The sequence below is a fragment of the Triticum urartu genome, chromosome 5A (genome assembly GCF_056163025.1).
Source record: "Triticum urartu cultivar PI428250 chromosome 5A, HENAU_Tu73, whole genome shotgun sequence".
Lineage (NCBI taxonomy): Eukaryota > Viridiplantae > Streptophyta > Magnoliopsida > Poales > Poaceae > Triticum > Triticum urartu.
Genome location: NC_141877.1, coordinates 677,162,483 through 677,178,058, shown reverse-complemented (window position 1 = coordinate 677,178,058; position 15,576 = coordinate 677,162,483). Strand labels below are relative to the sequence as shown.

At 44.4% G+C, this 15,576-nt stretch overlaps 1 protein-coding gene across 1 annotated transcript; it reads left to right on the top strand.

Moving 5' to 3' along the window:
* Positions 1-687: 687 nt before the first annotated feature.
* LOC147974048 (uncharacterized) lies at positions 688-11,359 on the top strand. Its single transcript, XM_087522345.1, has 7 exons — positions 688-959; positions 1,406-1,484; positions 1,585-1,674; positions 3,701-4,395; positions 5,194-5,278; positions 5,395-5,457; positions 9,941-11,359. The coding sequence occupies exons 1-7, from the start codon at positions 772-774 to the stop codon at positions 10,274-10,276; spliced, it is 1,536 nt and encodes a 511-aa protein (XP_087378471.1). The 5' UTR covers positions 688-771; the 3' UTR covers positions 10,277-11,359.
* Positions 11,360-15,576: the final 4,217 nt, after the last annotated feature.

Sequence of the window (15,576 nt, the reverse complement as noted above, 5' to 3'; positions counted from 1 at the left end):
TCCAGTGCGGCGACACGGTCACCTCCCGGGCTATCTCGCTAACAGACACGATTAACACACCAAACGACTCCCACGGCTCGCCGCACGGCTCCGACCTGGGCACAGCTCGAATGCCCACACACACTACTCGGCCATACACTAGTCGCACAATGCCCATACAATGCCCAGACACACAAGCATGCACGGCCACATGCGCGCACCCTCCACGAACCAGACCTGGAGCGCCGACGCCGGTCACCATCGTGGCGGACATGGCTTATTGCCAACACTAGTTGCTGAGATTAAAGCACTCATGAAGGATAGGGAGTTTGTCCTCAGAAATTTAGTCGGGGTCAAAATAGGATGCAGATCAATTGGCTAATAAAAGTCATACAGAATTAGTTACTGTTTGTGTGATTACATAAGGGGCCTCTATGTGTATTGAAGATTTTTTGCCACTGGATCATAATCCTATTATGATGGAATAAAACTATCTTTTTCTTAAAAAATATAAAGTTATTGGATGCCTCTAGCTACGAGTCAATGGTTGCAGAAAATCTAAAATAGAGTAGTACTGTAATGCAATTAATTTTTATTTTGAGGCGTTACTGTAGTGGAATTAAGTGATATACCCACCTACCCAATTCTGGCCGGAAGCTTACTGAAGAAGGAAGGAGTTGTACTACTTTCTCCAAGGAGTCAAAAGACTGTCCTTTTCATCCCCACCCCCCGCTCCCTCCTCCCCAATTCGAAACCCCAGAAAATCCTCGTCCGCTACTCCGACTTCATCCGATGAAGTCCCCGCCGCCGGCGCTCCGTCTGGAGGAGGCGCCGCGTCCGCACGCCGCGGACACCACAGGCGCAGCGGGAGACGTCGGAGGTGCCGACGCGAACCGAGCTGGATCCGGCGGTGAGGTCCAGGTGACGATCTGCCCCGCCTGCATGGCGCCCTGGAGCAGCGACGGCCCGCATCGCATCTGGTGAGCGAGGGCCGAGGGCCTCCACCCCCACGGTCCCAGTGCATTCTCGCTGCTACTTTTCTTCTTATTCGCGGGCAGCCATGTCGGCTCCCTTGGGATTGGGGGCTATTAGCACACGCACGGCATATATATCGTCTCTGTAATGGATTGGGGGCAATTAGCGCAGTATATATCGTCTCTGTGTTGGATTTGGGGGCATACACCGCTGCTGATAGGATACTGAAGAAGCTTGCATCTGTTTTTACAGTCCACTTTGCAACGTTATTTTTCTACCGGGGAACATTCCTCTCATGGTGGGAGTTCTCCTCTTTTATCTTTATGCATATTAATTCCCATTTTTCCATGTTAGATGCACCTACGCGTGCATGGCTTCCGGTAACAACTATGGGACTTTTGAGAATTATAGACCACTGATCATCTCCTATGTGTCTACTACATGTATTCAGTTGCATTCCATGTGGCCATGTGTATGGCAGATCATGTCTGGAGAAGTTGCTTTGTCCTTCTAGCAATGAGAGTGCCAAGGTAACACATACCCAGTGAACAGATTAAATTGAAGCTATGTATATAAGATACCTACATCGAATTGCTCAACTTATGCATCAATGTTGTTCTTTCTAACCAGTGCCCTCAGTGTGGCAAAGGATTTGTGGAGAAGCTTATTATCAACCTCTACGCACCAGAAAACATGCTAGAGGGTTGCTGCAGTCCGGAGGTCCTGTTTCTTTCATCCATTGTACATCTATATATAGATGTTCCAAGTTTATTTTTATATCTTTTTTTCGGCAGAGTTTATTTTTATAGCGACACACTTTACATTTAGGACATTGATTTATCTCTCGCGCTCTATATTTGAAGTTCAAATCTAAAGTGGTAATCGTGTATTAAGCTTCTTTTTAGGACGATCCACTCTACGTATCTGTTGATCTTGCTGAGGCTAAGGCAGATCAATTTTCAAATTTGAATGTTTATTCAATATCCGACCTAATTTTTATTTTTATCCATTTCAAAAATAAATAAATTGAAACAATGTGTATGAACTTTAAAAGTATTCGATATTTGATATTTGTTGTGAATTAACGAGGATTCAATATCAGAACGCCATAAAATTTGCATCTGTTTAGGCAAAGTTCAGAAGTTGAGCATTAAATTGTTTGATTACAACCTGAGTCCCGACCAATTTTTAATTGTATCGTCACCTACTCTGTATGGAAGGACATTCTGATTAATACTCTGCTATTTTATGTACAACTTACTAATGGATGCATAATTTTCATAATACTTTAATGTGGACTGGTTCTATCAATCAAGTACTCTATTTAAATATTGCCTTACCTTTAGTGTGGTAAGGTGGAGCACTGTAAAATATCTTAACATACGGGTGCCTGGGTGAGCGCTAATGCAATTGTTTCTCACAAAAATAAGGACAGCGCTCGTTAAACAAGCTCGGGAGAAAGAAAAAAGAACGAAGTGCCCGGTAGCAGTCCTGGCATCGACGCTAGCAAGATTCCTCCGATCGAAGGGGATTGGGCCGTAATGGCTAGGAATTAAAGCCGAGTGACTGGACTAAGCGCCCGCGTTGTAGATGCCCTAACATCACTCTGCTTAGTCTACTTTCTTATTGAAACTGGCAAGGAAACAAACAAATGTAGATCAGCATGAGGCACCAAATTTCTATGTTAATAACTTCTGTAAAAAACATGGATGCATGATAGTCATCTTAATCAATGCAACTAAAAATAGTTTCCACTCGCCCCGTATGGCTTACAGCAGGAATATATAGGTAACGTGTATTTTTTTTGTGGGGGATAGGTAACGTGTATCTAAGTTGATTCGAAGTAGAAACTAATCTGAATGAACAAAAATCGGGCCGACATTGCTTTTCTCGCACAGTCCTTGGTCTCTCACTTTGAGTTCGGATTATATATGAAAACTTTCTACCTAAACATCATTTAGTTTCTCTTTTGTACAAAATCATGTTGGTGGAATAGTGGTGGATTTCATTTAAAAATAATAATCAATACATCTATATATACAGTCCCCTCCAAGCAAGGGTGGATTTCACTTGTTGCATGTGGGCATAGTTAAACAAATAAATTTGTTGGAGCTAATGCGAGTATTCGCTGCTAAGCCTAGTGGGAACTAGAATATCGTTCTTTGCCAAATATATGAATTCTCCGAATACATCATCAATATAAGGCAATGCCTCATATACATGTATATGAGATAGTTACAACATACAATAGAGAGTGTTAGGTGCGATGGGACAGCACAACCTGCACTAGGTTAGCGCATGGGGCTGTGGCGACTGGTGCTGGCGCTGACTCAGCCGCCGCAGGACACGGGCGAGCTGGGGGTGATACTGTTTTCCAACACATGTTGCCGCACTTTTGTCCTTTTGCTGGCCTAAAATTACACTTTGATCTATTCACCATTCTGTTTTTTTTGGGGGGGGGGGGGGGGGGGGTGAGGTTGGATTCATCATTTTTCACGTTGAATGTCTTCTAAACCCATCCTTATACCTGATATTGCATTTGAAAAAGTAAATTACTTCTTATTTTTTATTTGGTAACCAGATCCTGAAGAACAGTGTTGTTAACATGTAATCAACAGTAACATTTTCCACTTGAATCAATATTTTTTTATGACAACTACTATCATATTGTTAAGAGGTTCCTTTAGTTTCAGTATTGATTATAACTCACAAATTCATCTTTTGTGCAATTGACCTGCCACTGCAGGAAATTGGAGCATTTTACAAGCCTATATTTGCTGCAGTATTTAGGGAACATTCGGAGTATAATGTTGCTGAGGAACCATCCAGTAATTCTACATGTGATGACATGCAACAACTGTTTTCAGAACGGGTGGCTCAGATAGAGGGAACAGTACATGAAAAAGTGACAATGGCTAAGGCTAACTTGATGTTAATGAAGGGGCGATTGAAGAAGATGGCTGAACAAGAAAAGATGGCGCCGAAGGATGTGATAGAGTTCCTGGAGCAGAATTGCCCTCACCTGATGATTCATGCATCGTGCTTGTTCCCGTCGTTGCCAACACTGACTATGGACAACGTGGAGGTTGCAGATGTTGAATTAGTTGTCAGTGAGGGACCATATAGTCATGCTGTGGAAGTTGATGAACAAGGTGGCAGAGGCAACAACGTGAACCATACCACAATGGTTTCAGGTGAGGTGACCTATGGCTCATACAGAATAGAGGTTGAGGAAGTGGACAACAAGCGCTTTGGTGACAGTGGCTACTCTGGAAACTATAATTTCAATGCCTCCAACAAAGAAGCAAATGGGATGTTGCCGAGTATGAATATCGAGGCTGCAGCTGAAGGTGGTGAACGCATGCAGACCAAGCAAGCAGCAGCGCCAACCTGCTCTATATGTATGGAACCTTGGACCTCCACTGGAAAGCATCACATCTGGTGAGGAAGATGTTTTCAACTATCGGTTTATTTTTTCTTTGGGTACATACTACTGAACGGACCCTTGTCTTCCATGAGACCATGATCTTGTGCTCAAATTGAGCCCCATGTGCAAATAACTTCAGTGACATCCTACTTTTACTATATCTTCCCCATGTTGGGATTGAAATCAGAACATCACACTATACGCAGTAGCCATCTCTTGTGGATGATCACAGTAACTACTCCTATTAGTGGATGTACTTTGATTTTTTTTGATAATGCACCAGCTTTTACATTCCATTATTTTTTAGATATGTTTTTTCATTGAAAAGAATACCACTTGTGTTTTGAGTAATAGTTAATATTTAATTTTATGATAGGTTATCTGTAACCATTCGATTAGTAAGAATGTTTCTTTCTCAACATCAACTAGACAACTACTACGGCATCAAAAAAAAAACTAGACAACTACTATAGGGCATAGTTGCAATTTTGGTTTAATTTCTTTCCTCTAGTTGAATTATTGCAGACCATGAATTCATTATACATGTGACATAATTGAGTTAGGTGATCTCCTTGTATGTAGTTTAGGAAGGTTTGGGTTGAGGTTCTGAGGAGGTGGCAGCAGGCGATCACTCAGTGTAGGATGGCAAGCTGCCACTGGTAGAGCTTAGTTGGACCTTTCATGGTGCTTGTTGTATTTTATGTCTTGATGATAAGACCAGCGAGTTTTTATTCTATTTTTCTTGGTTCTCGATTTATACATGTACGCATAAATATGGCTGCTCTAGATCATCTCCTATATCCCATATGCAGTTGCATTCCTTGCGGACATGTCTACGGCTGGTTGTGCCTCATAAGGTGGGTCAAGTACCAGCTTTGTGGGAATGAGAGTGTAAAGGTAACATGCATTTTTCAGAACACAAGTGCCTCATATTAACTGATGTTCATGAATCATTGATGATATGTGCACATGAAATTGCTAATCTTATGCACGAATATTTGTCTTCTAATCAGTGCCCTCAATGCGGGGAAGGAATTGAAGACATGCCTATCGTCCTCCATGCACCATATTGTCAGGTTCTGTTTCTTTTTCTGGTGTACTCTCATAGGGTATTGCATTCTAGACCATTGTTTATTTGGCATATCTTATAGTAGAAACAATAGTTGTCTCTATGATATGACCAGTTAGTTATAACATGTATTCAGCATTATAAATGTGCTCAAACCGTATGTTCGATCCACGGTAGCTTTTAGTTTGTATAGTGTTCAGATTGTTTTTTTCCATACTAGATGTCTTAACAACACAAGTTATATCTTGTAAACATAATTTTTACACTAGACATTAATAGTAATGAGAAAATTATGTCGATGATAGTAATGTCATGTGCGATTTTCACTATGCTTTCGCATTCCAGTTATTTATGAAAATGTTGTTGCTTTTTGGCACTGTTGTTGCATTTAGGCCATTAATTTAGACCAGTATGGCTGCATGCATTGCCAAGATGCAGAGGCCGGGGGTACATCCTCCTTTAAAAAAAATTTAGACGACCGCACACATCCAGTAACGAGGATGATGACCCGCTATCGTCATGTTCCCAGCATACTAGTATCCAAATTGAGGAATTCTTCCCCGCCGTCAGCATAGTCGATCTCCACCTTCGTCTAGTTTCTCGCTCAATTTATCTTTCACAAATCTTTGGGACAACACCATGATGTAGACCGTTTTGGCAAATTTTGCCTTTTTGTGAGGCATCCCATCACCTACACGCTCCCGAGCAAGAGTTCGCCCCTCACCCTCTGGCTTGCTCTCTCTCTCTCTCTCCCTCTCTGGGTAGAGTTATTTTTGTCAATACACATCGCACTAGCAGAGAAATGGTAGATAAGAAAAGTGTTCCGTTCTCCCCATCGTCGCGCACATCTAGCGAGATGAGGGACCCTAGACGCCGCCTAAGGATTTATTGGCGAAGCCATGGCGGCGTCAGGGAAGGTGCCGGCGGGGCTCTCATGTTCTCTATCGTGGTGTCCGTGGAGAGGCGCATGGTGGCGGTGATCCTTGCCGTGGTGCGCGTCACATGGTGGCAGCACTCAGGCGGTGGCGGGCCTACCTGGTGGTGCCCTCCTATGAAGACGCAAAATCGACCTTGCCTAGATGGTGCGTGGTGGGCAGCGATGGCAGCTCGATCTGGTTTGCTAGATCTGGACGCCGGTGCTAGGAGCGGCCTAGGGCTCCTCTCTGGCGGCGCCTGGGCAGGACAGGCACATGGTGCATGTGGTGCTTGCGTGCAGTACGGGTGGAGCGACCGTGGCCTGTGATCTGACTCATATCTGGCCAGGTCCTTGGAGGTGGACTGCGGCGTCCCGACGTGTGTGCGGGCATGTGTGCAGTGGCGGGATCAGGGTGCAACGGATGATATCGAGCTGCGAGAAGATGTTGTGGTGCTGGTATGACATTGTGCTCCCACATGCTTGGGCCTGCTACTCTGGAGTTATGGCGTGCGGGCTCCCTTCTGCGACGCGAGGTGTCCTAGCGACACTATACTGTCGTACAGATCGGTGCCCATAGCCACGGGCATGGCGTCGTGTGAGCTCGCCCGAGCCATGGCAAGTGGGCTATGCCCGAAGGTTGCTCGGACGGCGGCCGTCGGCAATAACTGGGTAGAGCCTCCTCCAATCCACCGGACTGGGTGGAGCCGCAGTGTCGCACCCCTAACTAGTGGTAATGTACTAGAGTAGTTAAGCATGCATACATCATGTTCATTTTCCTTCAAATTGGAATTGAGGAAATGCAAAAGCCTCATAAGACATGCTAAAAGGGTTTAAACCCTAAATTTTACCAGTAGCTAGGGATGTGGCAACTCAGACGTTGACGCTTCCTACCGTGGAGGTGTATATGTCCACTTGGTGGCTGATGACGGGCAAGGATTGGAAGATGGCGACTTTTGCTCTTCCTACCATGGTTGGAGTGATGGGATGTGGATGGTTGGCGGAGCCTCGAGTCATGGATGCCGGGGCAGCGTCCTTGATTGGCGGTCTGCATGATTCTCTCTCCGGCGGGCATCATGACGGCGGTGCTGGTTATGCCTCAAGGTCGTGTGGGCGGCAAGAGGTGTAGTAGCTGGGGTGCTCGGGATCACACTCTATTGTCCAAATATGGATCTGGAGGTCTGTGCTCGTCGTTGGGGTGCCTCATGGTAGCGACGCTTGTTGGCGCCGCCTCTTCTCACAGCGCCGCTTCTTCTTCCTCGAGCTATCTCACACAACTCTCTCCTTTCTTTGTTTCCCTCAAGAACACACAAGAAGGAGAAACTCTCACACACACAGACACACACACACGCGCATGTACCAAGGAGGAGCCTAGAAAGCTTTGCCCAGAGCCTCTTCCCCTTGGTGAATACGCTTGCTACATTGTTTCTGCTTCAGTCCTCTCGGCCGCCACTTTTCTCATTCATCTTCTCCAACTTAAATAGCTAAGTACAAGACTGACCCATGCAGTAGCCAGCCGCCACTCTCGCGGCTGCTAACGCCCACTAGCCATTGCACTAGGCCACTAATCACAACTAACTCTATCTACATGCACGTTGCCATCCACTCCTATTATTGTGCTAACAAACTAAGTGCCTGGCCAAGCAATCTCTCAACAGCCGCAAACCAAGCCGTCCAGCTACCTGACTTATGCACGTTCCGAGCCATGCACACTCATACGCACACTCGCCATGGTGCTACGTCTCGCACGTCCCACGCCCACCCGATGCGTCCGACGAACCCGGCCGCACCAATGCATCCCGCACGTCCCGCGCATCCGACGCGCCCGATGAGCCCGACTGCACCAAACGCCGTGGCTTATTCCAACAACGCTTTGCACCATTTCTCCTTCTGAGGGCGTTGTTGTGGAGCTTAGGTTGTCTAGGATGTATCATCACATATATCTAGGCCTACAGGTGTTAGTTCTCGAAAATATAGTTGCGTGCGTATGTGCTCTCTGGTTATCCCAATCTGCTTTGTACGAGGACCTCTTTGCAACCTTGTATGGTTCGGCCATGTACTTCGGTTTTGGCCAGTCGCCTCACGACCATTTGACCTGCACCGCACCGTTGGATTTCCGCTGATCATCTCCTTCATTGCGGTTGGGTCAACCGCATTTGTCCCCTTTCTCCTCGACGGCGCTAGCATCGTGGTGCTCTGGCATGCTGTCGTCAGTTGCTGCTCGCAGTCGCTTCTGTTGCCGTTTGAAGCTTGCCGTAGGAGCCATCACAGCACACATTGTCGCGCTGGTGTAGTGCCTGCCACCGGCAGTTGCAGCAATTGCATGTGCTACTCCATCCCGCACCATCCCCGTCGACGGTTCCAGCATCGACGATGCCGGGCATTGCCGGTTGGAGCTCGCCATGCATGCCACCCCAGCATCCCGTCACCCTCATTTTCTAGTTCCAGCAAAAAGAAATCTCGGTTCCAGCAAAAATCACTGCCATCACAACAAAAACCACCGCTATCCCGACAAAACACATCATCGCTTGCAGCAAAAAAATATCGCCGCTGCAACAAAAAACACCATTGCTTCCAGCATCACGTTTCCCCGGTTCCAGCACTTTTTGCATCCCCGTTGGTCCCTGTGGTCGCAACTTTTCGATGGCCGGTTACAGATTTTTCAACGGCTGGTTGAAGCACAAAAAAATGTGACAGCCGCCGTTGTAACATGCAAGGAAAGTGATCTGCCGGATGCCGGATGCGGCTTCAGTTTGAGCATCGGCGGTGACGGCACATCGCGGGGTGCAGTGCCCAGTTGTAGCTTCTTTTTGCATTGGATGTAGCTAGCTCCCCGTGTTGACCTCTTTTAGCCTCTACAGTGGCGGTCGCTGCGGCACACACGACAACCGTGGGCTTCATGAGGGCGCACTTCCATGCATCAGCTCTAGGGGAAGGGGCAGCCGGGGAAGGAGCGGTAGTAGTGGTGGTGGAGCGGCGATAGAAGTAAAGATCGGGAAGGGGGTCATTGCCAGTGTCGAAACGTGTGGCGAGGGAGAAAAAATAAGGGAGTGGGTGGTTGCGTGGGCACACGTGGGACGACGTGGCTTGCATACGCGAGTGTTGCGCGTGTGACGAGTTACTCGACCAGCCGAAGCTTCGTCCGGCTGTTTCGTGAAATGGAAGATAGTGGCGAGATGAGATTGAGATGTCAGTGGCAAAGATGCATGTAGTTTCAATGGAGTAATGGCATTTTGATAATTAGACAAAAGCAGTGGCATAAGCAGAATTGCAGGAGCGAGTAGCGGCATTGACATAAAATGTTCATTTGTTTTTCTAGATATTAAACCCATTATGTGTTGATGCGTAGTGATGCAAACTATCATGGTTGGGACTTCTTCTGTTATCTTTGCATCCCCATCTAAAACCACTCAACCAAGAAATGTCTTGCAAACCGCCTTATCTTTGGTTGTTTGCTGAAGGGGCATTAAGAATTAAATTGTTATGCTCAGTTGTAACATGTTGAGTAGATTTCTTTTGCTGGATGTTGATTATATCTCACAGGTTCTTCTTTTGCCCAATTAACTTGCCTTTGCAGGAAGTACATGGGTATTATGAATCTAAGTTTGCTGAGATTGAGGCATCGATAGAAGACTGTATGCTGTATGCAGAATTAACTTATCACTTAGAAGAGCTAAGCAAGCTTCATAATGCAGAACTGCGTGCACTACTTGACAGTCATTTTGCTGAGATGGAAAGGGTGGCGATTCTACACGTGGCACTGGTTAACGCTAGAATGATGTCCATGAAGGAGCAGATGAAGAAGATGGCTGAAGAAGACGAGGCGACAACGGAGGATCTTGTCGAATTCATGGAACTGAATTGCCATCAACTCTTTCCTACCCTACCATGCCTACCCCCATGGCCCTTCTGATCAAAGCTGGTGAATGGTTTATTTTGTGCAACTCAGCGAACTGCTTACCATACTCTACAACATATTATGTATTTCTACTTCATGATATTTACTGTGATGTCGGAGGACTCTCTGGTTTGACTTCATTTTTTGTCAAGTACATGGTTGCTGGCTAGTTAGCTGGAGCTAGTGTCACCAAGTCATCCTGTGTCGAGACGTTGTACTCCAGTTTCTAGTCGGGGGCGGGTAAAAAAAGAAGGCTCATTCTAGTTTCTACAACAGGTTATGCTAGTGAATTCAAACTATGCTTTGTTTGATTCAGATTATGCTAGTGAATTCAGTTACTTCACCTCACCTTCACTTCACCAAATTTCTGACACAGGACACTGAATGGAGTATGATTGACAGACACAAAACACTGTAAATGTCAGATAACATCAGCAGTAGATCAGCATTGCAATTGAGAATTTTAATACTCCAATTAACACTGCAATTGATGCTGATGGAGTACTTCTTTGACAAAATGAAATTGATACTGCAATTGGCACTGTACCTGCAGCCAACAGCAGCAGCAGAGGCAATCAGCAGTCGAGGTGCTCGAGGGCAGAGGCAATCAGCAGTCGAGGGCAGAAGCAATCAGCAGAGGCAATCAGCAGAAGCAATCAGCAGAAGCAATCGGCTGTGGCATCAGCAGGTTTGCGTGGTCCTCTCTCCGCCGGGGAAGATCCGCCTTGCCCTACCTGCCAAATTCTTCAAGAGGGGAGCGGCGACCGGGGTCGGCAGCGGCGGCTGGGGTTGCCGCGGGGGTGAGGAACCGGCGAGCAGGGCCAGGGACGCGAGCAGGGCCACGAGGAGGAGGCGCCTGTCGAGGTGGTTGCCTTGGAGGAGCAGCCTCAGCTGGGCGGCGGGGCAGCTCGCCTCCGTGCAGACGGCCCACGTTCGTAGCGGCTGAGCAACCGCAGGTGGGCTACGGCGCAGGTGGGCGTCGGCGGAGGTGGTCGCCCGCTCTTTCTATGGCGGCTGCCGGCGGTGGCTACGACGGCCGCTTGGTCAAAGGAGGAAGAAGCAGAGGTGAGGGGGGATTAGCACTAGATTTAAAACCGAAAGGTTTTTTTTTGTAAAATTTGAAATGAACTAAGCTCTGGACAACTTTTCCCGGACGGAGGGAGTATAAGCAGTAATGGTGTTTCAAACTGTCAGAAATATGCACTTCTTTGTCCCTCCATTCATAAATATAAGTCGTTAGGTTAGCAAGTAGGCTGCGAAGGTCCTTCTGGGTCACATCACATGTGTCCCATACACCCTAGACCCTACTGAAAACATAAGTTGTGGTGCACTCCCATACGAAATGGTTGTTTCCCAGTTAGCTAGCGGCAACAACTGTACTACTCGATCCAGCCTACACCCATGCCCCTTCTGATCAAAGCTGCTGAATGGTTTGTTTTGTACCATACTCTACCACATATTATTTCTTTCTACTTCATTATATATAATGGTGTTTCGAACTATGAAAAATATGTGGTACTTCGTACTTATGTTTTTAGGAACACTCATGTTGGACAGCAATTTGGTGAATAGTAAATTACAAACAAATACATGAAATAAAAAATGGATTTTTTTTTGTAACATGCACGACCAGTACTCGCATATGAAGTTTCACCAGAAAGAGAATTCTGTGCTATCAAGGGCAAAAATCACAAAATCAAAGCTATATAAAAAGTACTATTTGATGAATTGTATGGTCCCAGTTGTATTTGTATGTTTTCGATTGTATTTTTACTGGTTTCATTTCTTCGCAAAATTCACAAGTGAGTAGAATGGTCAACCAAGTTTGATACCCCAATAATTATGATTTTTTGGATTTTTTCTAGTATTTTTTCAAATTTACTACTCAGGTGGGTGCGGATGGAACCGTGTTCATTTCTATATTTTCACTCTTGTTCTATTTTTCATTTCCTATTTTCAGGTACTTGAAAATTTTATGTATCACACTTATCTAAGGTATCTCCAACGCATACCTATAAAACAGAGATGGTATACGTCTGCGGACCCGTCCGGATGCGTCCGCGGACAGTGATACGGGAGCCGGCCGTCCAACCGTGCCAACATAATTAAATTTCAAACGGTATTTGAACAGACCAAATACTTTTCATGTATATCAAATTTTCATTTAAACCAGAACAAATTAATTACATTTAAACCAGACCAAATTTATTTCATTTAAACATGGTTGTCACTCCTCCACACATGATATATCCTTGTGCATGATTGGCTTGATGCGCGAGGAGTAGCAAAAGTATTGCCCCTAAGTTGGGAAAATAACCGACGTCCAGGTTTGCTGCTTTTCCAAGAACTAGCATGTTCTCATCATTCACCTTAGAAACTTCTCTCGTGCTTGCAACGAGTTAGTGATAACATAGTAGAAATAACGTATAACAGGACTATCAATGCAACTGGCTCTTTGCTTAGAGCCATGATGATTCATCCTAAGAAAGGATTGCCACGGGTGCGGGTCAATGAAGTCATAAACATATCTAATATGAGCATCATTCTTGGGGAAGCCAAAATAATTACACCACTCAATGAACACTACTAGGGATAACCCTAGTAGTAGAGCTTGTTTTATAGCTAGCAGTAGCGCTTATAAGGCTACCAGTAAGGTGCTACAGCTAACTGGTAGCAGTAGCGCTTGGTAGGGAAAAGCGCTACTGATAACAGTAAGTAGCAGTAGCGGTTCTTTGGAAAAGCTCTACTGCTAAATTTTCCTGTATTTTTAAAAATGAAGCTTATTGTCACTGTATTTGGATAGGTTTTATATACAGTACTTTCTTCATATGATTTCATGACCATGATTAGTTATTATAATAACAGTGGGTGAAATGAATGTGGATTAGATTCAAGTGGAGGCAACACACCACATCTTGCCTCCACTTGAATCTTATCCATGTTCATTTCACGAACTGATATATATATATATATATATATATATATATATATATATATATAATAACTCATCATGCTCATATAACAACTTAGCATCATGCATCATCATAATAATAAATAACTCATCATTTTTATCATAATAACAAGTCCTACTTATCATCATCATACAACTTCTACTCGTTATCATAATAACAAGTCATACTCATCATCATTAGTCATCTAACCAATCCTACTTAATTGTTCTGAGCACATGATCATGAGTATTAGCTAGGACCTAACTACCCTCTCTAAGGTAAAATAGCACAAAACAAGATAGGTCCTGACTCTCCATTATCACGAATGGAGATTATCCTGTCTCAAATTCTTGCGCTTCGCACAATGTTTCTTCCAAGTAGCTCCCTACGATTGTCTATACATTTTTCCAATCTTTGATTTACATGTATTGATCGGTTTTAGAAATCTGGTATGAACAACAGTGAAGCCTAGGATGACCTAGTCGTGAGCTCATAACATCAAGGCGACCTTACGGAAACATCAGATCAGGCATACAATCCTTTAGGATTTTCTGTTGAAAAACATAATAAAAACATCGTAGTTAGCAATGTAGTTTAGCTTTAGAAGAATATATGCAAAAGATGCACGAATGTTGTAATAGTAAAAAAACTTACCATACCATCTCCATAGATGTTACCATAGGTCAGCACGTGCACTAGTGGCACGTATTGACCATAATCTGCAGGAGTTTGATAATTGATATTGTAATTCTGAACATAAATAATAAATGAGATAGGATGATCTTTCTCCTGATAAGTTAATTCTGCGCCACCCGTGTAGTAGGTTTTGTCTACCATCTTCCGTACATTTTTTTGAAGAATGAAAATATGCTATCAATGGAAATAAGCTGTCAACTATTTTGAAATAAACAATATAAATTACTTAATAACTATGTTTCCATAGTGGTAGAATTGGAAGCGTATCAATAAGGACCCAAATGTCCATATTCTCTTCGTCGATGTTAGGATCACCAAGATCCAAGGTGACAAGCATACCCTCATGAAAATCATATGTCTTGCAAAGTGGTTCCCAATTCGGGCAACCAAAATGGGATACGCTCTCAGAATTTTATAGATTTGCAGCAAAATCCTAACCATGATGGGTCCTTAGGTGAACTATTTTTGTTTCCATACTTTCATGATCTTCAAAATCCATTCTGTCTAAGACATAGCGTCTTGCATGGCATGGGATAAGCTAGTCGAATTGTAAAAGATGAAAATTACACGTTGAAGAAGCAGAAGTCGTGCTTAATTACAAAAAAACACTTATTGTCATTGCATACCATTTCAACATCGAAGGTCTCCTGGAGCTTAATACTCAAGTGTCGACCTTCCACCAGGTGAGGCCTATCACATAGACCCCGGTCATCGCCGCACCAGTCGCACTCCGGGAGCCTATCGTCGTCGCCGGACATTTTCCTATGTTCATAAAACTTGTACAATTCAATATATGTACTACAAAAACTAAATTAGATCATTATTATTCATCACGGTTTGATTATCGGTCTGTCGAGTCTTTTCTTGAAAACTCTCAGCTCACGTGGTGTATATATTCGACCATCGGTGATGGTCGTTACTCCTCCTTCCCCTAGTGCATAACAAAGGTTTAGCACAATGGGAAGAAGGAGAAACGGCCCCCACAACAACAATCAGGATTCTTCGTCCTCTCTCATATATGGTGGATGCACTGCCTCACTGATTTTTCAACCGTCGGTGATGGTCGTTACTCCTCCTTCCCCTAGTGCATAACAAAGGTCTAGCACAAGGAGAATAAGGAGAAATGACCCCCACGAAAACAATCGGGATTCTTCTTCACTCATATATGGTGCAGACTTTCTCCCTCACTCATTTGTTGACTGTCATGTATGGAGCCTCGACAGACTTAAAGTCAACCCGAAATGTCGTTTAATTATCTTTCTACAAAATCCGGGCGACTCAATATTTCCTACATATTCTAGCACAAGTCATGCCAAAATTCACGGAAAAATCTGGCATGACCTTAGCTAAAAAAGGACATATATCGGGTGCCTAAAATTTGCTGGAATGGAAATTAATCAACACTCCAGCAAAACATAGGCCACTGTGAGGTGATCCCTGCAAACATAGGCCACTCATATAGCTACTACTCTACTACAACTATCAAAACATCTACATCATCATCGACATGGGGATAGCGATCTTTCTCACCTTGAGGTCGGAGGTGGTCGGTGACGGGGATGACGGCGGGGATGATGCAGGGGCTCCTTGATTTCTACAAAAACAAAATATAAACAAAAAGTATTATTATCCTCATCTTATGACTTAGTGAAACCCTATGTCTAAAAC